This window comes from Epinephelus moara, chromosome 14 (assembly GCF_006386435.1).
Source record: "Epinephelus moara isolate mb chromosome 14, YSFRI_EMoa_1.0, whole genome shotgun sequence".
NCBI classification, from domain to species: Eukaryota; Metazoa; Chordata; class Actinopteri; order Perciformes; family Serranidae; genus Epinephelus; species Epinephelus moara.
The window spans coordinates 21,254,785-21,278,255 of record NC_065519.1 but is presented as its reverse complement, the minus strand read 5'-3'; the positions used below and the strand labels follow the sequence as shown (position 1 = coordinate 21,278,255).

At 42.6% G+C, this 23,471-nt stretch overlaps 1 protein-coding gene across 2 annotated transcripts in view; it reads right to left on the bottom strand.

The window, feature by feature from the left end:
• Positions 1–23,471, bottom strand: part of LOC126401424 (protein unc-79 homolog) — a 43,254-nt gene that overhangs the window by 1,735 nt on the left and 18,048 nt on the right. For both annotated transcript variants that reach the window (XM_050062663.1, XM_050062664.1), the window contains exons 17-48: positions 21,770–21,910; positions 20,891–21,106; positions 19,624–19,851; positions 19,292–19,433; positions 18,067–18,146; positions 17,823–17,971; positions 17,557–17,714; positions 14,969–15,150; positions 14,671–14,872; positions 14,355–14,537; positions 13,668–13,736; positions 12,932–13,269; positions 12,629–12,811; positions 12,273–12,435; positions 10,751–10,900; positions 9,397–10,641; positions 7,062–7,163; positions 5,993–6,109; positions 5,777–5,879; positions 5,546–5,686; positions 5,381–5,419; positions 5,151–5,263; positions 4,831–4,916; positions 4,264–4,437; positions 3,885–3,953; positions 3,686–3,796; positions 2,347–2,451; positions 2,166–2,243; positions 1,955–2,044; positions 1,653–1,828; positions 1,147–1,330; positions 836–1,039 (exon numbers count right to left, since the gene is read on the bottom strand). In XM_050062663.1, the coding sequence (XP_049918620.1) occupies positions 836–1,039; positions 1,147–1,330; positions 1,653–1,828; positions 1,955–2,044; positions 2,166–2,243; positions 2,347–2,451; positions 3,686–3,796; positions 3,885–3,953; positions 4,264–4,437; positions 4,831–4,916; positions 5,151–5,263; positions 5,381–5,419; positions 5,546–5,686; positions 5,777–5,879; positions 5,993–6,109; positions 7,062–7,163; positions 9,397–10,641; positions 10,751–10,900; positions 12,273–12,435; positions 12,629–12,811; positions 12,932–13,269; positions 13,668–13,736; positions 14,355–14,537; positions 14,671–14,872; positions 14,969–15,150; positions 17,557–17,714; positions 17,823–17,971; positions 18,067–18,146; positions 19,292–19,433; positions 19,624–19,851; positions 20,891–21,106; positions 21,770–21,910 (5,721 nt within the window). The remainder of the gene's footprint in view (positions 1–835; positions 1,040–1,146; positions 1,331–1,652; positions 1,829–1,954; positions 2,045–2,165; positions 2,244–2,346; positions 2,452–3,685; positions 3,797–3,884; positions 3,954–4,263; positions 4,438–4,830; positions 4,917–5,150; positions 5,264–5,380; positions 5,420–5,545; positions 5,687–5,776; positions 5,880–5,992; positions 6,110–7,061; positions 7,164–9,396; positions 10,642–10,750; positions 10,901–12,272; positions 12,436–12,628; positions 12,812–12,931; positions 13,270–13,667; positions 13,737–14,354; positions 14,538–14,670; positions 14,873–14,968; positions 15,151–17,556; positions 17,715–17,822; positions 17,972–18,066; positions 18,147–19,291; positions 19,434–19,623; positions 19,852–20,890; positions 21,107–21,769; positions 21,911–23,471) is intronic.

Sequence of the window (23,471 nt, the reverse complement as noted above, 5' to 3'; positions counted from 1 at the left end):
GATATCAGTAATTTTCTGGACCCTATTTTTCCATGTTTTTGTGCCTAAGTGAATAACTGGAACAATGATTTTTATTAATCTGGCCCAGTATTGAGTGAGACTGATGCAGCATACAGCAGCGAAACAGGCTGCACTGTAATGATTGCATAATTAATTGGCAATTGTTCACCATCAATGTACGTCCACTAATAGTGCTTGTTTGTCACTGACAGTATTATGGAAATGATCCCTACAGAGACGACCTATGTTTAAGAGTAAGATCCCTTGTGTTTAACCAGAAACAGCTCTACAGGTATTTTATCATCATAAAACACACTTTATTTAAAGTCGACAGAAACAAATTAAAAGCCACTATACCTGTCTTGGTTCATCCTTACACTGTTTCAACATTCACCTACTCTGGTTTGGTTGAAACAAACCCTTAATTCACCCAGTTAGATGTGAAAATATGCCGCTCTATACACATTAAAATTACTTCTTATCTAAATGGAGTCTGGTGGGTTTGACAATGGCAATTTCAGGTTAAAAAAGGATCTTACTCCTCAACAAACTCTGCAGAGTTTCCTTTCCATAATGGTGTTAGACACTTATAATAACAACCTGAGCCTGTCAGTGGCTATAACAAGCACTGAAGTGGACATAAATTGACGGTGCACAGATGGCCCCAGTGGTCACATTGTAGCCTGTTTTGTTGCTGCTGGCTGCAGCACTCTTGCGCCGATTCTAAAAACTGTTGTCTCCATTAGTCTCTTTAGACACAAAAACACCAGAAAAGAGGGTCCAGGCTGAAAAATACCAGAGTTGCCTGCCTTAAAATAATCAGCAGAGCACTCACCACCTTATTGTGGGCCATGAGCTGCAGGATGCTGGGTGTAACCCGACTCCAGAACTCCAGGCCAGTGAGGATGGCACTGGAGGAAAACTCTGTCTGGTTCTGGTTCTGCAGGGACGGAACAGCGGCTGCCTGCTCACAGTAGATGGTCCACAACTGGGCGAACATGAAGGCGTGGAACAGAGAGCACATGTGCAGCACCGACGTCTGGGGGCAGAGATCAAGAGCAAAACAGAGAAGGCTGGTGAGATGGTTATAGATCATTTAATCAAATCCTGGGTGGGGTCATTTACAGGGATTCACTTCTGCCAGACCTTTGACTGTTCTGGGAAACCAATAAGGATGACTATAAGATGATCTGCGATGTGGGAGCCGGCATCTAGAGGGATGGGCATACAGGAGGTGGAGCCCTGGTGCAGGGCACAGTGTGTCAGGGAGCCCAAAAGGAGCCAGGAGAGCTGGCGGATGTGGGACACACACTCGATGAATTCTTTTGGTCTGCAGGGAAAAAACATTGAAGTTTAGTTTCACAAATCTGCCCACAGTAAATTCTATACAATCTGATTCTCATATTTCTCTACTCAATATTTCACTGTCAGTAAGTCTTACTAACATGTGGTTCACCAAAGTTACATAAAAACATATTTGGTTTTGAGATTTATGATCTGGCATCAAAAAACTGTCAGCAGCTTCTTCTTTTTCTAATCTTTCAACATGGACAAACGAAGCTAAATATCAATGGAGGAAATGTGCCTTCATGTCATTTGGGTGGACTGACTCTTTAAGTCACTGAACTCATCTGTAGTTCTGTCATTCTTACCCTTGTTGCATGGTGGATGGCGGATGATAAAGCCAGGGAAGATAACGGACCACAGCTTTGTTATCACGGTGATTGCCTTTGCTGATCTCCATGGCAGCAACTTGTGCCAAGCCCACTTTCAGGTTCCCTCCAAAAGTGTCCTCATGCAGCGGCTGACAGCAAGCCTTCATATGGCTCTGAGTAACAGATTTGGATTATGGGAAAGATAAGGTTGAACAATGGGCAAAATATGGAAGGATAAAACTTTGCATATGATAAGATAATACACATTTTGTGGCACTCACACAAAGAACAAGACTTACTTTAAGTTTGGTTAGCGTGTGCATATCTGCAATGAAGTCCAGGAGCTCACTTATATACTGTCTCATGCACTCCATGGCTGCTGTTGTGCACTGTGGAGAACAAAAACAGTTTATCCTTTAGGAGGAATCACAGTGGGATCTATCTTTATGTCCTGCTGTTTTATGAGGCGGATTCTAATAAGCTCCAAACACACATCGGGTAAAGTCTTACCCCCGGCAGCGTTGCGATCATGTGCTTTTGGATGATGGTGGATTCTGCTAGCCGTGTACCGATATCTGCACAAACAAACTGAGAAATTCCACAGCAGGTTTTAGATTTGTAGTCAGGATAAAATACTGTGATTTATTTGGTTCGTGTAAACTGAAGTGCACAAAACTGCATTTTTTTTTACCTGGACCAGCAGTAACAAGTTTGTGTCAGGCAGAGGAGACTTGAACTTGAGAGCCTGCAGAAGCTCTAACACCACAATGCGGGACATGTAGAACTTATCTCTCTCCTGGATGCAAGGAGATAGAGAGTGGAGTAAATGTACTGATGCAGCAAGACTGCCTTTTTCTATTATCACTCTCCCTTACTCATGCTGCGAGGAGAGCATAAACTCTGTAGCCTGAATAGAGGGGGAAGGACAGGCAGCGAGAGGGGAGGGAGGGGAGGCAGGGAGACAGAGAATAGACAGAGAATAGTGAAGCTGAGGAGTAGATTTAGGCCAGTCCAGATCTCTCCTCCCAGAGTCCCAGGCAGCTCAGATGAGGCTGTCAGGCTGCCTTCTCCCTCCCTGAGGACAGGCTGCTCTCTTTGTTCATCCCTTCCACACAAAGCCCAGCTGCCTGTTTACAAACCACACTGTCATCTTCTGGCTTCCACTTTGCCTCTCTCTTTCTCTATGCAGTCATGTTTGCTTATGTTAGGCGCAGGCACATGCTCGTTCCCCGCTCTTACAGAATGCAGAGCTGCTCCTGACTCTCACTTGTTAATGCGCATACCTGTACCCGGCACTCTCATAATTAAAAGTTAATGGAGCATGTCCATTTGGTAAATAGCAAATCATGGGCTGTTCTTAAACTAGAGGGCCCAGTCGCATTTGGTGTATCGTGCAGTGTGGCTGTGACGAATGGTGCGTGGTGTGACAAACTTTAGCAGGTCCAGAGAACCTGACTTTGTGTCCTTAAAAACCTGACCTCTAAAGATAACTGAACTGTGCTTCCCAGAAACCTCACCTCTCCATAAAACAACTGCACAGGACAGGTTCCAGAAGCAATTGCTCTTAGTGACTCCGGGTTTTGAAAAGCGGATATTATACGGTGAGGAATTAAAGAGGGTGTAGAAAATCAATACTGCAGGAGACATAAAGCATGCAGCGCTGACAGTGGTGGAGGACTGAGGATCCATCTGGTCCAGCAGTGCAGACAGCCCTGGCTCCATCTCTGTCTCAGACAGCCACTCAGAAACACACTGTCGGCCCTAGCACACCAACTAATCATGTTAATCAATACTAGCTGATTGCCTACTTAATCATCTGTGACACGTGGCCACATTTCTGGCTGACTGGTGAGTCGGGGAAGTAGGTGTAGCACCAAAAGAGTGATGAGCGAGAGGCCTGCAAACAGGAGCTCAACATTTTTAACACTGCAGATTAGTTTAAAAGGTTTAACTCTTTCAAGGCTGGATGTCAACACAGGCTTTATTCATACATACATAAACAGATGATATGTAAACACACTCAAGAGTACCTTGTTGAAGGCTTTGTAACACAGTCCGCACAGTTCTACGAGGTAGGTGAGACTGAACATGCCATACTGGATGACAAAACTCAGCAGCTTGGAGAAAGGCTCCAGGAGGCTCTGCAAGGTGGAAGAAGGGGAGAAAACGTTAGATATTAAAAGCCAGGGTTTGGACTTATGTGTATGTATAATTATGCAGTGGGCTTACCCGGGTTGCATTTGTAGTTGGGATTTTCAGAAGACAAATGATTATCCTCAAACTGGAATCCATGGGGCACTAATGAGATGCACAGATTGCATAAAACATTTGAAAAATCTTGACTGTCAGTAGGTGTTCAACTGCAAAAGTTTATTTCATGGTGCATCAGCCATATTCCTGGACTTTAAATTTGTCGGCATTAATAAACTGATTATAGTACACGAATTTGACCCCCAAGGTCAAAAGCGTCAGAGTCAAATCAATTACAATTTTTAGACTCTGTCCTATTGAACCCGACAAGGGCGCTGCGAGATGCTTTTTCCTCCAGCCATAATCACATTAGACCATATCAGACCATGACTAAGTGAGCGGAAGAGTCGATATCTACCTTCAGAGGAAGCACGGAGGGCAGTTTTGTGAGGAAGGTCTGGAACTGGTTGCAGATGGTTGTCCACAGGTTGCTAGGAGAGTCCATGGGGAGCGCCTCCATGAAGGTGGCAATGTTGTCCAGGCAGTGCAACATTGTGCCCCCTGCTGGCAGACTCTTCTTGTTGTTCAGGCCCTGGAGGGCACAGAGGCATAAACCATAACAGGGTTATATAATGAAACTGTATAAGTGAGAATATTTCCATTTAACTGATCATTCAGTCCTGATCAATCACAATGCTCATGATGAGAGCAGGGGATTTAGGACGCTGAAGCAAAGATGATTGCTTGGATGAGCTCATGCACCAATTCTCATCTGTGTCATTTATTTAGCTGAACAGCAACAATAAACTGGTACAGTGGTGCAGAGTGAGGCAAGGTTTTCTTGGATGCCTCAGTGATTTGTTGTTTTAGATGGGCTTATGCTGTGCTTGTAGCTGGAGCCTCAAAAGCTTTTGCTTTGACAAGAGCTCCTCCTGCTGGTTAAATGACTCAACACAATTGCATGTAGAGAAAAAAAAAATCCCACCTCCAGCAGCATGTTGAGGGCAGCAACAGAACTCAATTCATTAAAATCTATCAGGGACAATGCAAGTGTTCGCAGAAAACTGCCGTCTGTAGAAAAAATAAAGATAGACATACAAAGAATGAAGGTGACAGTATGTCCAGTAGGAAACTATTTAATTAGACTTATCATCATGGAAAAAATATTCAAATGAATATGTAAAGTAAAGCAGTAAAATATGCATCTATTACAGGTTATGTCAGTGCAACAAGACATGCTAAGTCTCTACAGAAATAGTGCAGACACATGTGAAGGAATTTCAGTAGTCAGTAGTATGAGCAGACCTTTGATGTTACTCTGGAAGAGTTGGGGCAAGATGCCATTAGGGGCCAGCTGGTGAAACATACAGCGGAGGAACTGCTTGGCTACACCTGCTACATTCCCTGGGATCAACATACTGCAAAGCATCACAGGAAGAAAGGCTGTGATGGACAGGCGGTCACACTTCACATCTATTATTAAACTCGACTATAAGCACAGTGAACGCTGGCGTGACGGCTTTAATGTCTCATACCTCTCAGCTTGTCCAGAAAAATTGGCACTAGATGCCAACCTGAAAGGAGTTAAAGCAGTGGATTAGGACTCGGGGATGAATTATGCATGAGCTCTGAGGGTGAGTTATGAAACTTCATTTAACGGTGGAGTGCTGTGTGGATGCAGATTGCAGGAGCGGCTGTACCTGCCCACAGACTGCATGATGTCGAGAAGCATCGGAGCAGCCAAATCAGGGCTGAGGTGGATGAACATGGAGAGAACGACCACTGCAAGGCAGAGAGTCTCTTCGTCATACTCCTCCAGCACGGCTGCACAGTCACGACACCTGGGGCGTTGCAAAGAAATAAAACAGGCCAGTTTAAGGATCACAATGACCTGTGTCAAGACAAGTACAGCTGCTGATTGATTCAATCACCTGTCAGACATCGTGGTGGGCTGCTCATCAATGAACTCCTCTGGTGCAGGAACAAACATGCTGACTGTGCTCGGCGCAGAGAGCAAACTGGTCTTTGTGGGACCTGCAAAGGAAGAATATCAGTAATTAAATCAAAGATAGATATAGATATATATGTAAGATATATATTTCCTCAGGGGGTCATTATAGGATAAGGAAAAGTCTACAGTGACTGACCCGTGTCCCAGGTGCTGATGTTGTGTGGCGCGCTGGATTGGTGTTCCAGCTGTCTCTTCATTAGCTGGCTCATGGTCAGAGCGCCCAGAGAGCCTCGCTTCACCTGACGGTACTGAGCTAAAGGTCAGACACAAAAAAAGACCCCTGGGATGAAGTACCTGCTAAAACGGTTTCATCAATAGCAACAGGTATATGTGGTTACATGGAAATACTGCAGGTAAGACGCACATGAAAAGAGATGTGATTTTTATTATTGCATAAAGACAAAATTAAGTTAAGCATTGTAACAGGACCTTAGAGTGAAACTAATTTGAAAATGAATGTATAAAACTTTTTTTTGGTCAGGAATTTTACTGGCTTTATTAGATGTCAAATAATATTATGTGATTTTATTGCGTATTTCCAGCTCTGACATCAAGACTACAAAAGATAATTTCCTTATTTGCTGTCTGCACAGGTTATATATGAGAAACAAATGACCTGTTTTGAAAATGGTCGATTGAAGCTACAGTTGGTAACTTTTATGAAAATAACTTTGTGTCATATTTGCTGGAACTGTCACCAAATTCTGAAATAAGTACATTACAGAGATGATATATGGGAAAAATCACATCCCTCCTCCTCTTTCTTCTGCCTCTAATGGCATTCGCTAGAATCTCCCACAGCTGTCATTCATGTCAATCACTGCTCATGAACTGCAGTCAAACTGTCAAACTAGACAGCACTGATCAAATGTGAATCAAAATTCTGTTTCTGCACTGTCTATTTCTCACCTCAAATGTCCTCAAAAAAATATTTTAGCGTACTGTTTAGATGTAAAATAAGAAACTCCTCGGCTCTGGTTGTTTTTGTCCAGGTGCAATAAGGCCATTATACGTGCAACAACCCAATAGAGTACAGAGTAATATAATTTTTATTTTCACAGATTATCTGTTTCATTTAATGCTGTGTAAACATAGTGACAGTTTCAGCAAATATAAAAAATTTATTGATAAAAGTTACCATGTTACCAAAACACTCAAATTATTTAAAGTTTATAAGGAAATTAGGACGCAAAATTGGATCCTACTTGATACTGAAGAGCGATGGCTTGTTTCAGGCATAGCAGCTTCGAGTGTGGGGGCCGAGGCAGATTCTCGTGGCTTTTCCAATGTAGACAGAACTTTGTGATCTGCAAGGCAACATGGGTAAATAATGGGCAGGGTAGAATATGTGCTGTTATATGCCAGTAACGAACTGCATAAGATACATTCAGTCGTGATAAGCACCACTTTTGCTACCATAAAGTTTATTTAGTGCTAATTTATGACAGTGTCTTATGAGAAGTTTAGTGTTTTGTTTCCTGTGCCACCAGTTCAGATTTAGAAAATCACAGTTTGCAGTCTGATCTTTGGTCTTGCTCTTCTACTTGTTTTATATTAAGTTACATTATATAGCTCAACAGCTTCTGATGTGTGCTAAAAATACCTCTTAAGTGTTAGTATGAAAGGAAAGTGAACACACACACACACATAGAAACACACCACAGAAATCCATACAGCTGCCATGGTTGGTTAAATGAAGATTTGAGGCAGCTAACGTGTTTCAGAGTTCACTTAAGTTCTAAAAACTTAAAGGAGCATACCTGTGTGTTGACAATATTCATCTCCTTTAAAACAAATCATGTATCCTTTAGAGCCCTGACACACCAGGCCGACTGTTGGCCATAGGTCAATGTCGGCCGGTTTGTGAGCATCTATCGCCCTAGTTTTTGTGCTATGTGCTGCACCATTGGCACCAGTCGGCCATTACTGGTAGCTTTTTGGCCGATTCAGTGTGTTGAATTGGTGTCTGAACCCATCAGAGCCTGGTGGAACCCGTTGGAGCCCATCAGTGAGAGATATCCATCTAAGTGGCAGTTCAGCTCAGTGTAGGATAAGAGAAACGGAAGTCAGGAAAGCAAACAAAGGACTAAAATCAACAGGGCGTGAGGTCAACACAAACATGTTATGTTAGGTAAGGGTTAGGGTTAGGGTTAGGGTTCCTTTTTAAATGACGAAATTGATAATAACAATGACGAAAATTGATCATGACAAAATAATAATAAAACTATTTATATAGCACACAATAAATAGGTAAAATACAGTATTTTTTCTAGATTGGTGCAAGTTTGAAAAGATAAGTTTTCTTTTCGAGGTTGTAAGTCAGGTGCACATGATTATCAGATCTACAGGGAGACGTGAACGAAGGAACTGAATGCAGCATCACTGTAGGCTTCAGTCCTAGACCGCGGTTCACTCATAGTTGATGTGAGAGAGTCAGCAGTACACAGTGATCTGTTAGGAACATAAACTGTGAGGAGGTCAGTGATTAAGCCTGGAGCGAGGCCGTGATGTGATGTGATGTGATGTGTAAGTGATTTAACACAAGTTATCACAGTCTGCTAATTGATTTTCATATTGTGCAGAAAGGGAAACCACAGGGTGCCTGGCCTGTAACTATGGAAAAAGGATTTCTAAAACACATCAGCTGGTTTGCAAAATGGTTTCAGGGTGGGTGCATTTGTTTTTTTAAATGGAAACACCCATTCAGCTGTTAGCAAAAAGTAGTGACATAGGTTAGAGTGGTGAGGCTGGGTTGTGTGAGGTACTCATCCATGGTCAGTGTAATATTTGAATCACTTTTCTAACTCCCAATGAGTACTGAATTGTCCTTTTAAAAGCCACCAGACTCCTTGGACAAAAAAATGTAATTTTACCTTGCAGAACACAGGAGTTGCTGGTCTTCTGCTGCCTTGATCGATTAGTTTGTTTGTGTTTTTGTGTGACTTTTGGATCCTGACAACGGTGGTGTCCGCAGCAGTACACTGCTTAGCCTCCGTGTCGGTTTGGGGGTGACAGGAATATAGCTAATTTGGAAGAGTGATAACACACAAACCTGAAAGAAGGCTTGGCTCGGTCATAAAGAGGCACAGTAGGTGGGCAAGTTGATTTATAAAAATATGCAAAAACCTATGTCAGGTCATGGGAAAACAGCATTTTGATGCTTAAACATATGTACTTTAACCAAAATTTGAATGATCAGATTTTAATACATAAAGTACACTACTGGGAAGCTACATAATGTTATAACAACCTAAATAGATAATAATGGATCCATCCTTTAACTGTGATTCATAGTATAGTAGGTGATTTGTATTTATCGGGCTAAAACTTGAACAAAAAAACACTGGGATGCTCCTTTAAGTTTAGTTAAAGTTGTTCAACTACACTGTTACTAAGAGTGATTATGCTTTTCAAAGGGATTGGATAAGTCTCCTCAAATCTTAGACATTGTCTTAAAAAATCCTTCTGAAACTAATTACACAGCACCTGACCCGCACACTGGTAATGTAGTGATTATCTTTATCCGTCCTCCGATCTTACCGGTTTCTGTGGTCTGCTCACCACCCAGCTTGTCGAACATATTGAACGTGATGTCCAGGTATTCCCTCTGGATGGCGCTGACAGCGATCTTCCTCTGCTTCCGTTGTCTGGGGACAATCTGGATCTTAAACTCTGCCTCATCATTCTCGTCCGCATTGTCAGGTTTTTGGTCGCTGTCCGCTTCATCGCCCATGTCGTCATCATCTTCATCATCCCCATCCTCTTCTTCATCATTGCTGTCAATATTGCTTTTTTCTGGTGAGGACAGAGGCTCTGCTTTGTCCTCTGGGATGTCTAAGAAGATGGTCCTACCAGAGGGACTTGTCCCCGGTCCCATCCCGGCCTTTACCTCCTCACACATGTCATCTAGCGAGGTGTCAGGGACATGTGGGGTCTTCCTCAGCAGGTCTCTCTTCTGCTTCAGGGTCATGGGGCTTTCATGGCAGACACTTTCTGGTCGGTCAGGAAGATCCAGGGAGGCGCTGGGAGTCACGCCGCTTGGTTTTGTCACCACAAGCTCTGAGCCTCCCTCTCTCACCATCAGGTCTGGGGACTTTTTGTCACTGGAGCAGTCCTCTACACTCACCTGAACCACAGGAGACAGTCGCAAAGTCTTGCTGCTAGCAGGGGAAGTCGAGAGCTTTGGACTCCCGTTGAACTTGGAGGCTATGATGGTGTTAAGGTCAAACTCCTCATCACTTTCTACAATCCTCAGAGGAGGCAGCGGTTCAAAAACCAAGGAGTCACTGTCGGACATGGAGAGCAGAGAGTGTTTTTCTGGGATGGAGGTGCAGTCAGAGGAGAGGTCAATGAGGTCTTGGTCCTCCTTCCCCTGACCTGATCCTGACAGTGAGCCCAGGTCCAACTTGTCCTCAAAGGTCTCCATGCAGCTGAGGCGGACCTCTGGGATGACAGGCTTGGAGCCTCGCCGATCCACAGCATCATTGCCCTCCGCCCGAACCGAAGAGCCGTCGGATGAACCTTTACCGTGATGCCTGCCGTGGGATGTGGCTGAGGATGGGGGCAGGACCACAGGGTGCGTCTGCATGTCACAGCGATCAATGCAGGATTTACGACGGTGCTCGTCCAGATTGAAGAGGATGGAGTCAGTGTTGGAGATGTCCAGAGACTTCTGCTTGTGCATGGCCTGCAGCCGCTTCTTCCTGGTGCTCTCCTCCCTCACACAGTGCAGAATGCTGTCCTGAAGGGCGCTGGCTTCACGGTACTCCGACAGCTCAATTTCACCTGACACACAGAAGTAAAAGTGAGAGTGAAAGTGAGGCCTTCCTGTAATCTCTCAAGAATATGCTCTGCTGTTATACTGTGTTTGACTCTGAAAGCCTCCGCTTCTTACCTTTCTTGGCATTCAGCTCCACCGGCTGGTACTTCACAGACTTGCTGCCACCAATCCTCTTCAGGCGGGCAAAGAAGGTCTGTGACTCCTTGTTAGCAGCACCAGTCGGCGTGTCATGGACGTCTGACTCATCGAATACACTGTCCTCTTCTAAGATGGAGAAAAAAGTAGCATCAGTTCTGCATTTAAGAGGCAAGCAAATATCCATTGGAAGAGACATTTAGTCGGAAGACTGTCGTATTCATCCTATTTTACCGTTATAATCTACACTGTACAGTAACACCTTTTACTTCCAAAATGTTGTCATAATTTGCAGCCATAAATAGTATCCTTTAAAAACTGTACAGCTAACTGGAGGTTTTGAAATTAAAGATGTGCAAAGATGACCAAATGAATCTCGTGTTCAGTATGTAGTGAGCCAGCCTGTCAAATGTCCGAGTGCTCATGAAACTGTTACATGTCATAACTTAATGCAGCAATGGCACTCAATGAACAAGCAGACTTAAGTCAAGACCTTTGCCAGCCAAAGGATGAAAGGATGCATTCACATGCTCCTCAGATGGTCGTTCTTCTGACTTGGCAGAGTACTTGAGCTTTAGAGGGGAACTACTGCCCTTTTCAAAATTCAGGTTATCCTTATGGTCTAAGGCAGTCCAAAAATATGAGTAAAGATTTTTAATCCAAAAGCTAGAATGCTAAATTCAAATTTGTGATGACATTAAGTATAAAGTCTGGAGGTTCTACATCGACAATAAATTGGGAAAATTGTTATAGATGAGACTAAGAGCACCCAGAGGAATGTTCTGAGTATACTGGTACATTTTCTGTTTCAGAACTAAGAACACTACAACAGAATAAAACTCATTTTGATAAAGAAAACAGACACTTTATGGAGCACCTCCAGATTTTAAAGCCTATGACATAACAAGTTTGAGACTTACTTCTCTGGTTTCTGGCTTTGAGAGAGAGTAGCTCATGTTCACATACATTGATTGAACGCTCCAAGGCCATGAAAATAACATTTTGGAAATTTTAATATAAGTGGTGTTCCCCTTTACGTTGTAATATGGAAACAAAATGGACGCTACAAAGACGATGTGTTGTATTTTATTGCTTTGAGTGTTAGCTGATTATTCCCACACCACATGAATGCAGCACGAGGCTGCGTTAGTCAGTGGCATTTCTGTAACAGCTTTAAGCTTACATACCCCACCTACATACAAGTGGGATGCTGAATCAGTGCATTTAAATAAATATTGAAAATGACAAAAATTACCATTTATCTTTAACATAATAACTGGGAATGCATTCAGGAGAAATTTTGTGGGGCAGGCAGCACTGGCTGTAAAATGTACAATATCAGTGTAATGGAAAAACTGACATCATATTTTGCAAGAAATATTAAGGACTGAAAGGTTCAATATATCTACATGTATCAACTCGAAGGAACATATACTGTGAAAAGAGCCGGTGGTCCGCCCATCACTATTTGAGATAAACAACATAATTTTTCTTTCTTTACCTTTTTCTTTCTCGCTGTAGCGGCTCATGTTGGAGTTGTCGCTGTAGAGCGGTCCTGCTGTAGCGTGGGGACGACAGCTGTGATACTGGGCGTTCAGTGTGTTGATGGTGATGTGGATCAGATGGAGGACCACTTTACTCCCGTCCATGTCTCTGTAAGGGTACTGTAGTGCACAGAAGAATAAATTACGCGATGTTATCGTCTTTGTAATTCATTCTGTATATCATACGTTTGAAAGAAAATATGTAACAGCATGATTCAGTGTTCACTAAGAGGTGAAAAAACATTTATCTGGGAGGCTGGATTAATGATCCATGCCATGAAATCCCACTAACACAGAGTGAAACAAAGAATACCTTGTAGAGGATAACTAGCAGGGCTTTGAGCCACATCTGTCTGATGTGTGGCCTCAAGGCCCAGAGAGAGCATCGAGGTGGCTGCTGGAAATAGTGTCTTAGCTGGGGACACGTGCAGTACTTCAAGACCTGAACCACCAGGGGGAGCAGCTGCTTCCCCAAACCAATATTGTAGTCCATCACCTGAAGGAAACAACAGGTAAAATCATCAGCATTCACTGTTATATTATTTACCTTAGCTGCTAAATATACCAGTTATACCAGAATACCAGAAAAGGTGACAGCAGATTATATGTCAGTTACTTGTGCAATGCCGGCAATAAAGCCATTGAAGCAGGTAGAGGTGCGCATCTTCTGAGGTGCAATCATGAAGCAGCCCTCCTGTTGGTCGTAGCCCAGCAGCACATACAGGTGACGCTTCACTGTGTTAAAAGCCTTGGCACTGCCAATGTCTGCCTCGGCACTGCTCTGGTCTTTGGCCATGAATTTCATGAGCACCATGATGAGCTGGTGAACCGTCTGGTGATCTATGCCGGCATCCTCCGGAAGCAGGTCTCTGATGATTGCATCGTCCTCTGGAGATGGTGTCTGGCCTACAAGAGGGGCTGAAGCGTCAGGATTAAAGTGCGGGAGGAAACGTGCTGCAGGCAGAGGAAGAAGATGGAGAGAGGGAGGGGTGCAGGACCGGGGGGAGTAACAGCACAAAGGTGTGGGGAGTCAACTCATCCTGTCCACTGCTTGTCAAGACAGGCAGAGACATCATCATGCAATACACATACATCAGTGCAGCATGTTCATGGAATATGTAAATGGGGTAAACACAAAAAAAATGACCAGCTAGCCGTTAGCAAGAGTGTTGCTTTTCACTCCTTTTAGTGTTAGGTGAAAAAACAATGAATGTCACAATAGAGCAAACATTGCTTTTTCACATTGTCTGTCAAAATTATTTTATGGTACCTTTATTTATACTCATACTGCGATTTCCTCAAATATGATGTGGTTATGAAGAATAATGTTTCAGATTCCGGTTGTTATTTACCTGGCAGGACTTTCTCTATCATATCTCCCAGTGTCGGGGCAGAGTGCTCTTGCCTCGTAAGCCTTAGAGCTAAAAACCACACATGAAGAACACAATTTAGGAGAATGTACAGGGGAGGTGGTACAGGACACATGTCTGAGCTTCATCTTCACCCAACATGTGCACACAGAGACACACAGAAACACACAAAACACACTACATGCCCTCAAACCTGTATAAAATCCAAGTGCTATCAAGAATTAGAATATCAAATCTCATGTTTGAAGCCAACACAAGAAGCATCTCCCAGACACTCATACAGCCTGCTGTGCAGAGCTAAGGATAAAATGAATGGCATGGTTGGGAGTTCCTCCTTTATTAAACAAAGCAGTATTTAGACATTTAAGTGAGATGAACGTTGGGAACAAACGAGTGAGGAGAGAAACATTAGGAAAATGGGTCAGCTGTGGTCAAATAGTATTTGCAAATAAAAAAGGAATAGAAAATGAGCTGTGATCACCACATGAGGGCAATGCAGACAGTGTGAGGTGCTTCTCCGTAATATGGGTTGTATTTGTAATGTCAAGTCCAACAAAGCACCTATGAGGCACTCAGGAGCTATTTGCAAACACTGTGTGACCACAGACTGAATGAAAGTGACACAGTTTCAGACTCAAACTGATACACAGACACATCTGTGCTACTCACGAAGTCGGTTGCTCAGTGACTCAGGGAGTGAAAATGCCCGTTTAGACTCTGACGGGCCTCCCTTCACACTGTCACGGAGCGAGCGCACACTCTTCTGCCGATTCCTGGCGAAGCGGGCCCTTCGAATCTTCCACATTGCCGCATCACTGAGGTTGGCTACATTGGTTCGCACGGCTGTGATGGCTGTCAAAAGAAAGATTATAATTTGGAGCACTGCGCCGTAATGTTTTTGTTACAATAAATATTCTGCCAAGAAACATGACGAGTGGGTGGAGTAGCTGTTAAAACTCTGAATGGGGACACAGCAGCTACGTACTGGTAGGGAAAGGGAACTCCTTGTTGCAGTCCAGGTGTAACTGAGCCTCCAGAGATAATGTTTCAAAGCGGTTGACAAAGAACTCCCAGCTCAGCGCAGGAATGTCTTTCTTCAGGAAGTGCAGCAGCAGGAGCTTGCTGAGGATGATGGGTCGATCCCTCACAACAGTGTCGAACTGGAAGTCCAGGCACAAGCATAACCCCTGGACAATAAACAACACACATGTGTAAATACACAGCAGGACTTATATATAATATAAGCAGCTACTGTACATGAACAAGGTGCCTAACAAGGTCACCTGCAGGGCCGGTCTCTTGATGGTGTCCAGCAGCAGTCTGGCCCGGGTGGCCACAGCTGGGTTGACGTCTTCCACAGAGGCCAGGAAGCAGCAGAAAGCGTGGGCCAGGGAATACTTCAACAAGTGGTTTTTCGTCACAGCACCGATGTCCAGGAACCGACACAGCACTGCGACCTTCTCCACTGTGAGTTAGTAAGAGAATACAGAGTGAACGGGAGCAGCACAGACAGATTACACAATAAGAAGAGACAACTGAGCTGCCATGCGTCCGGCCATAATTAGATAGAACAGAACCAGCTACAAGGTCATTGATGAAGATAAATTAATGTATTACCGAGCTACTGTTTTATTTCTGCCATCATGTTTGTCACATAATGCATGGGTGTATCAACATTGATGTTTTTTGTTAAAAAACGGAGAAATTATGTAATAAATGATATAAATAAAATTAAATCTTCTTAAAATCAGTTTAAACTTAATTGATTGAGCCTTGAGATTTTAAAAAAATTTAAAACATGGTTGTTTTATGTATAAGGTTTTGCGTGGGCTTGCCACACCTTTGAATAAATTCATTAAACAGAGGTCTGACAGAGGTATTAGCACCAGGGCCGACACTAGAGAGAACTGTGAGGTGCCACATAGGCGCACCACATTTGGACAGGCTGTGCTGTCAGTAAAGCTGGGCATACACTGTATGATTTGAGCTTGTTTCTGACCCCATATTTGAGCTGCATGACTCATTTTGGAGTTTCAGCTTTGCTTCCTGTGCATTGTTCAGGGGGGAGTGAGGCTTTCAAACAAATCTTTATTGACAACTGTCAATAGCCAGAACAGTCCACAGGAGCCGACGTACCAGTTTATTTTATATTTTACACATACAGTTTGAGAACTCAGGATGTGGCTTGATGATTGGACTGCACAGTGTGAACACATACATCGTGAGCTTTGGCATTACTTTGATTTACTCATACAGTGGGAGTTCATTGTATGCCTATTGTTACAGCTGTATGTGTTCTGTGTTGTTGTCCCTTTTCCCTTCATTGTAGATCTGCCCAGGTGTGCGGCATTAGTTAACGAGGTGCATTGCACCTGGCATGGAGGAGGTGCTTAAGAGCTCCTGTGCCAGTAGCAAAGGACAGAGGCCTCTGGTGTGGGGACTGCTGGTCCTCCTCCTGTTTGCCTCGTAGGGCCACCCAAGGGTGGGGTGTAACAAAAGGAAAGGGAAGTAAATATTGGAATGGCCTAAAACCTAGAATAAGGGAGTGTCCCATATATTCTACTTTTAAGACCCATCACAAACTTTTAACTTGACATGTTCAGTGTATTTTGTCTTTTTCTACTGAGTAAGATGTAATTGTATCTGTATATTGTACTTGTAATGTTTCCATTTTTGTTGTCTAAGGACTACAGATGTAAATAAGCACTTTTTGCTAACTCCTGCATGTTTACAACTTGTATTTTATGCTGATGTTCATTGACATATTCTGTCCCTATCAAACTAAAAAATAAAACATTATAATATAAAGTGACACAGTATCTGTTCTATGTATCTTTTATACACAAAATGTATAAAGAGAGGTGAACAAAAAAATCTCAATAGTCATGAGCTCTTTCTGTGTGAAAACACTGTTTCTGTTATATAATGCTTGTAAGTTATTGTGTTTGCACAACATTCAAATTCACACAGTTACACAGTCGCCTGTGTTTGGAATGAAATAAAAATACAAACAGTCCTATGAAAAACGATTTCTCCCTATAATTGTTGGCAGTATTTGCCATTAGTCAGATTAAAATCTAAAGATAGAAGCTTTATTCTGAAATCCATCAACTTTCAATCACTGTGTGCTGATGGATAGTACCCAGTGTTGACCACTAGGTGTCAGTGTGTGGATTAAGAGACATCCCAGAGTAGCACCACATTGCCTGTTGGTTATGTTTAAGGGTTTAAATATATACCTGTATGATTTATACCCACAGTTATATCTCAATGAACGATACCATTAAGAGAGTGCAATAACATCACTAAAGTTTGCTGTCTTTATACACTAAATCAGCATCTGAAACTGCCTTTATAGTGCATTTTATGAGGTGGAAAGACTGGATGACTGAATTTATTTCACACATTTCTAGGGCATTTATATGCACAATAAGCTAATAACTGTACACTTTTTGTTTGAGGCTACTGTCAACTCAATTGTTCCCGTGTTTCCCTGTATTCATACACTATGTCAGAGGACATGTCCTCTGCCTCTGTCTCAAGGTCGTACAGCTCCTCTCTGCCAATCACAAGGCGAGAAACCCCTTATTAATCCCACAATTCCTCTTTGCCGCCTATTTGAGCCACACGGTAACCATGACAACAGAAGGAGGAGATGTGGGCAGGCAGTGGTTTAGATAGCACATTATATAAGCAGACTGGGGGGCTTCTTCTAACGCTTCATTCATACACAACAGACATTGTAATTAATATGTACGGTTTAGTCACATCATGATGAGGTGTTAATACTTGCATATGAGGTTGTCCACTGTATATAATCTTTTTCAGACACACAATTTATGTAATTTTACACCATAGGAGTGTCTCCCACCTGCTTCAAATCGTATTTTCCAGTCTTTGCTGTTGAAGTTTGTGTTGATGAGGTTCCAGAAGATGTCCGCCCCATGTGACAGAGAGAGGGCGTGGAGAAGCTGAGGCACAGCCAGAGAGGCCAGCTGGCAAAACTCTGACTTCAACATGGACCACAGACTGAAACACAAACACCAAATTAGACTCATACACTCACAATAATTGCTGTCAAGGAGTTGGTCGTATATTCAATAGCCATTGTGATTAAAATGAACTGTCAGCACACACCTTGGGATGAGCATCTTTTCTTGGACGTAGGCCAGAAACTGGGGATGATCCTTGCGGGCGAGGTACAAACACTCTCCATGGAGACACAGGATCTTCAGACAGTTCAGCATGTTGAACAAGATGTCAGGCTCCTCGAACTTGGACATTTCCTGAATACAGAAGAGAGGTTTGACTCAACACTCAAATAAATCACATTCCTAAATGCTTCCAGTCTTTTAGTACCTCAGTTTTAACACACAAGTACCTGCAGTATGGTGTATATGAGCTTCAAAGACACAGGGAGCTGCTGGTAGGAGAACTTCTTATCAGAGTTATTCTTCATGGCTGGAAGGAAGAGTGTAGTGTTAGAAACAACTTTCAAGTTACTCTGCAACATAATGATGTGGTTGAATAATGAACATGAAACACATCGATGCAAACATGAGCCCTAAACTGATACCACTCTCATGTCTGCATAGCAGGGTTGCCAACTATCCTGTAAAATAAGGAATCATACCATAATTGAAAAAAAAAGATGTGTTCAGTATTGAACTAATACAGTAAGTGCTATATTCCATATTTTTGAGAATCATTTCAGTGCAAATCTATGTGAGAGAAATACTACAGGTTAGAGTATTAAGACAGGGCGATTTGTATGAGAAAAAAGGAAACCCTCCTGCTCTGTCCCATTAGCTTGTCTATCATGTTATGTGCAACTACTCAAGCATAGAATGTGCTTCTCATTGGTCATGACTCATTCTCAAGAGACAAGTTGCTGTGATACGCCTGACAGTAGCGTGAGACTTATAAAAACCGCAATCTCTGAGTATAGTCCACTGGCAAATAACAGATAAGAGATTATGGAAAAACAGAAGGGAATGGGAAAATGATGACTAATGGCTGGGATGCGTTCTGTGCAGACCATTCCTCATTGCCATCCCAGGGGGTTGGCAACACTAATGTACAGTAAATGTGGTGCTGGAGCTGGTAGCCAGTTAGTGTAGCTTAGCATAAAGACTGAAACAGCTATTTATTGACCAGGAGCAGTAAGTTTTCATTGGTTGCTAACGCTAGGAAGTCACCTCACCTAAAACACAGTGAATGATCTTTACTTCAGTTTCTGTATGAATTAAACAAACAAGACATGAGGTGTTAAATAGTGAGTGATAGAGGTGGTGGCAGGCTTATTTCCTTCTAGCGACTAAAAGTAGCTTTGTATCTAAGGTAAAAACATGAGAGTGGTATCAATCTTCTTATCTAACTTTCGACATGAGAGCAAATAAACGTATTTCCCAAAATGTCAAACTATTCCTTTAAAGATAAAGCTACAGCTTGGTTTAACAAATAGGTTAGAGTATTTCCTAAAAGGGTGAGGTATTCTTCTAAGGATTATTGGGTTTATTCTGGCTGTTAACAGTTCGTGATATTATATTTTGTTATGGCTGACACATTAAAGGACTTCTAACATTGTGCACTGAACTGATACACACATGGGTTATCAGGAGAATGGTTACTGGGGTTGTCAGTGTTTGCGACACTTGGGTTGTCTCCTTCCTCGTTTCCATTCTCGGTACCCACTGAGAAATCCGCCTGACCCAAGAGCAGGGTTTCCTCCAAACTATCTGTAGGTTCCTGTAGAGGAAATCAAGCACAGTCAAAATGTCTCAGTCATTAGTAATTCAGTAGTTTTAAACTACCCTTTGGTAAGTTGACAAAAACAAAGAGAGACAGAGACTGAACTTATTTATGAACATGTATTAATTAAATAATGTTATAAAGTATAACATGTATTAGATGCAAAACAATTCATGCTGTGTCTCACCACAAGGCGAATCTCTTCGCGGGGGGTAAGCCTCTCCAGGAGCTCACAGCCCAGCTGGTAGCACAGGATACTGGATTGGCACAAGCTGCACTCCAGGGCCTTCTCATCCTTCTGGCAGGTGTGTGAGCCACCCCAAGGGGCCTGGAAGACGTTGTTGATGATGCCTACGATATCCTTCCCCAGGCTGCTGTCTAGACCCAGCATCACACCGTCATCCTGGAGCTCCATCTGGGACAGCGGGGGATTTGACCGTAAAAACAGGAGAGTAAAAAGTGGGGCACAACACATATATCTCAAGATTCCACCTGTGGGCATTGTTGTCATTATCTGGCAACTGTGCATGTACAAATACACTTCAGTGTACATCCTTGGAATATGTTTGTTAATACAATGAGAGAGCGTTGTATTGAAGGGACGGTTTATGTCACAATAAAAAAAACATATTATCTTATCTCTTAATTGTAGTGTCATTTATCGGTCTAGACTGTTTTGGTTTGAGTTGCAGAGTGTGCGAGATACCGACCATAGAGATGTCTGCCTTCTCTTCAATATAATGGAACTAGATGACACTCGGCTTATGGCTTAAAAACTCAAAAGCAATGTCTCTTTCCAGAAATCATGACCTAGTTTCTCAAAATAATACACAGACCCTTGTTGTGAGTCATTTTATGGAGGAACTATTTTCTTTACTACCAAACTACGCCCGCCAATTGTGCATCTACTGCTAGCTCGGGCAAGAAGGATGCCATTAATGTTTACATCTCACACTGTCATGAGCAGTCCTTCTACATGGTGATACAGTTGGAGGGTGTAGTTTGGTAGACAGAAAAAAAAGTTCCTACATTAAACAGCTCACAACAAGGTCTGTGGATTATCTTGAGTAACTGGGTCATGATTTCTGGAGGGAGACATTGCTGCTGAGTTTTTCAAATGAAGTGTTTTTGTACTTTGAGCACCACAAGCCAAGTGTCATCTAGTTCCATTATATTTGAAAGACAGCAGACATCTCTACAGCTGATATCTCTAACACTCTGCAACTTAACAACAAAACCATCTAGACTGATAGGTGACACGACAGGTAAGAGGAGAGCATTTATTTTTGGGGTTAATTGTCCCTTTCAGATGTTCTGTTACTGCCATACAAACACCCAGAAACAAAAAAAAACACCTTAAATATCATCACCATTGAGCCTTAGATATAAAACCATAGCCCCTTTAGGAATATGATTATCATTTTAGCAAGTTCTCATCAGGAAGGTGTGGTCACCTGCTTTAGGATGAGGTCAAACATGAGGATGAAGCAGCCGAGGTTCATGTCATCATCGTCACAGTCCAGATCCAGAGCGCAGTGACCAGCGGCGTGACCCAGGTTCTTAAATGGGCTGCAGCGCAGGGGGCTGCGGAATGGGCTCCTGAAGGGGCTGGGGAACGGACTGAGGGTGTTGTGCTGCCCACGGCGTCCTGGATCTGACACCACGCTCACCTATGAGCAAAGAGCACACACTGTAACCATATAATGTAAAATATATGTATTTCAATTCAAAAGCTCAGACACAGCAGGGATCCGATGTCCACTTATTTATTACACCCAATAGTCACATAGGTATGATAGATAAGTTGCTGCAGCTACCCTCTTTGGCTTAGATGTGCATGCATACTCCTACTTTCCCTTCAAATTCAAACTATTGATGCCTCTGACAGTCTTTTAATCTCAAACGTTCCCCTGTTACTGTCAGTTCTAACAACACATGAGTGCAGAGTTGCTCGGCTATAAATTTCAATGATAAATCCACATCACAGTCAAGTTCAATTAAGCCCTTTAAGGGAGCTATATTTAGACATTGGCAGTTACCATGGCAACATACAGTACATCCCAATGAACGGTATAAAATAGAAGCGAAGAGGAGTAGAAATGTGTCATAATCCTTAACTGACATGTGACAGAAAATAGCCCAAGAAAAAGCACCCAAAGGTGTAATAACATCGAGTCAGGTGATGTTTTGAGTAGAGTGAGGAGGGATACACTATGACTCCTGACTCACTGCTGATCCGACAGCTAAACTGGAATGCAAATAAATGAAAATGAGAACTGAACCCTCATATCTCCATTTTTTAGGAGTAGTTTTGGCATCGCTGTCTCCCTCACCCTGCGAGCCCCAGTGTTTCCAGTCAGATCTGAGGCACGTGCCTTCCTCTGATTGGCCAGCTCCTTCAACGAGTTCACTCCATCAGAGAACATCCCAATCAGCAGCTGAAGAGGCACCACAATGTCCAGCTCCGACAGAACCTGGGTCCAAACAAGACAAACAAACAAAGGGTACATTAACACTAATAAAAAAACAAACCTTTCATTCTACTACCATGTAGATAGTTTTGATGTTATTTCCAATGCTTAAAAAGTCTTAGCCTGACACTGCCAGACCAAAACACTAATTAGTCTGGAACCTCTCAGTTAATATTTCATCTCTAAGGGACACTATCAACAGGTTATCAACATGTGACATAGCGCTAGGCAACCAGCAACCAGATCTGCCCTGTGCAGATGGCCAATCAGAGCTCAGAAGTACCAGGCAATCCCAGCACACTAAGGCACGACATGACAAAAAGCAGAGAGTGAAAATAACATATGAGCAACAGAATAAGTGTGTCCCCTACTAAGAATTTACACAGTCAAATCTGATTTTCTTAGTGTTGCCAGTGTCGACTGATTGTCAGATTGTGTGTTTTGTGTTTGATCTATATCCATATATGAGCTGAAACACCAGAGTAAACAATTTGTCCTCTTGACTTGCCATGATAACTAATTTTATAATAGGACATATTCTATCCAGCGCAGTTAATTGTGTGTAAGAGGCGCATGTATCGGTGTGGCACTGTCCATAGTACTGAAAGGGAATGGAAGAGATCATGATTTATTGGGAGAACCCAAGCAATTCTATATAAAATCAGACATTCAGCACTCCCACATAGAGTGAACAGAATGATCTCCTGTTTCATAATTACATTTTCGTGCAACTGCAATGATTTGACTGTGAAATTGGCAGACGAATCAGGCTCCTAAGATCAAATCGTCAAATAGTTGACTATCCAGGGTCACCCCGAGTGTAGAGATGAACATGCTGATTGTTCCTTCTTTTAGTGGAAATATATTCTATCCAGTTTTTTGAATTGCTCCTTCAAACACGCCCAGAATTGGTTTAACGCTTGTGATTGGCCTGGCATGTTATAGGCCGCTGGAAATCTGTCCAAAGTGAAGGTCGACCAAACGCATCTGCCAGAACAAATAAAACATGAGCTCGCAGATTCATCTGGTTCCCAGGCAAACAAGTCTGCTACATTCCTAATACAGCAAAGATGATGAACTTTGTTGATGTTGCTCAAAGTGTTGAAAAATAATGTTAGATATACTCAACAGCAACATGACAATGCACAGACCTTATTATGTTTTCAACAAAAACTATTTCCTTCTGAGGAAAAAGTATTGAATACTGCAGTTGTTGAGCTTTTCCAGTGTATACATGTACGTGAACACTACATGCACCACTAAATACCAGTAGTGTTAAGTGACAAATTGTGGGTTAACAGACACTTAAAACAATATAAATACCTACAGAACCGCACACCATGAACATACCACAGAGGTATATCATGCAGAGAAAGATATACAGAGCCAAATTGGGCACCAGTTCTCTGCCTGATTTGAATGTGACCTATTTAATGGGGGTAAATTAATGCAATCTCTTGATCATAGTTGTGACAGAAAACTTGAAATTGATCCATGTATACAGGGCAGCAAGCTGTGAGTGCATATGGGATGAAAGGCAAAATCCCTCCTATCTCTCTCAGTC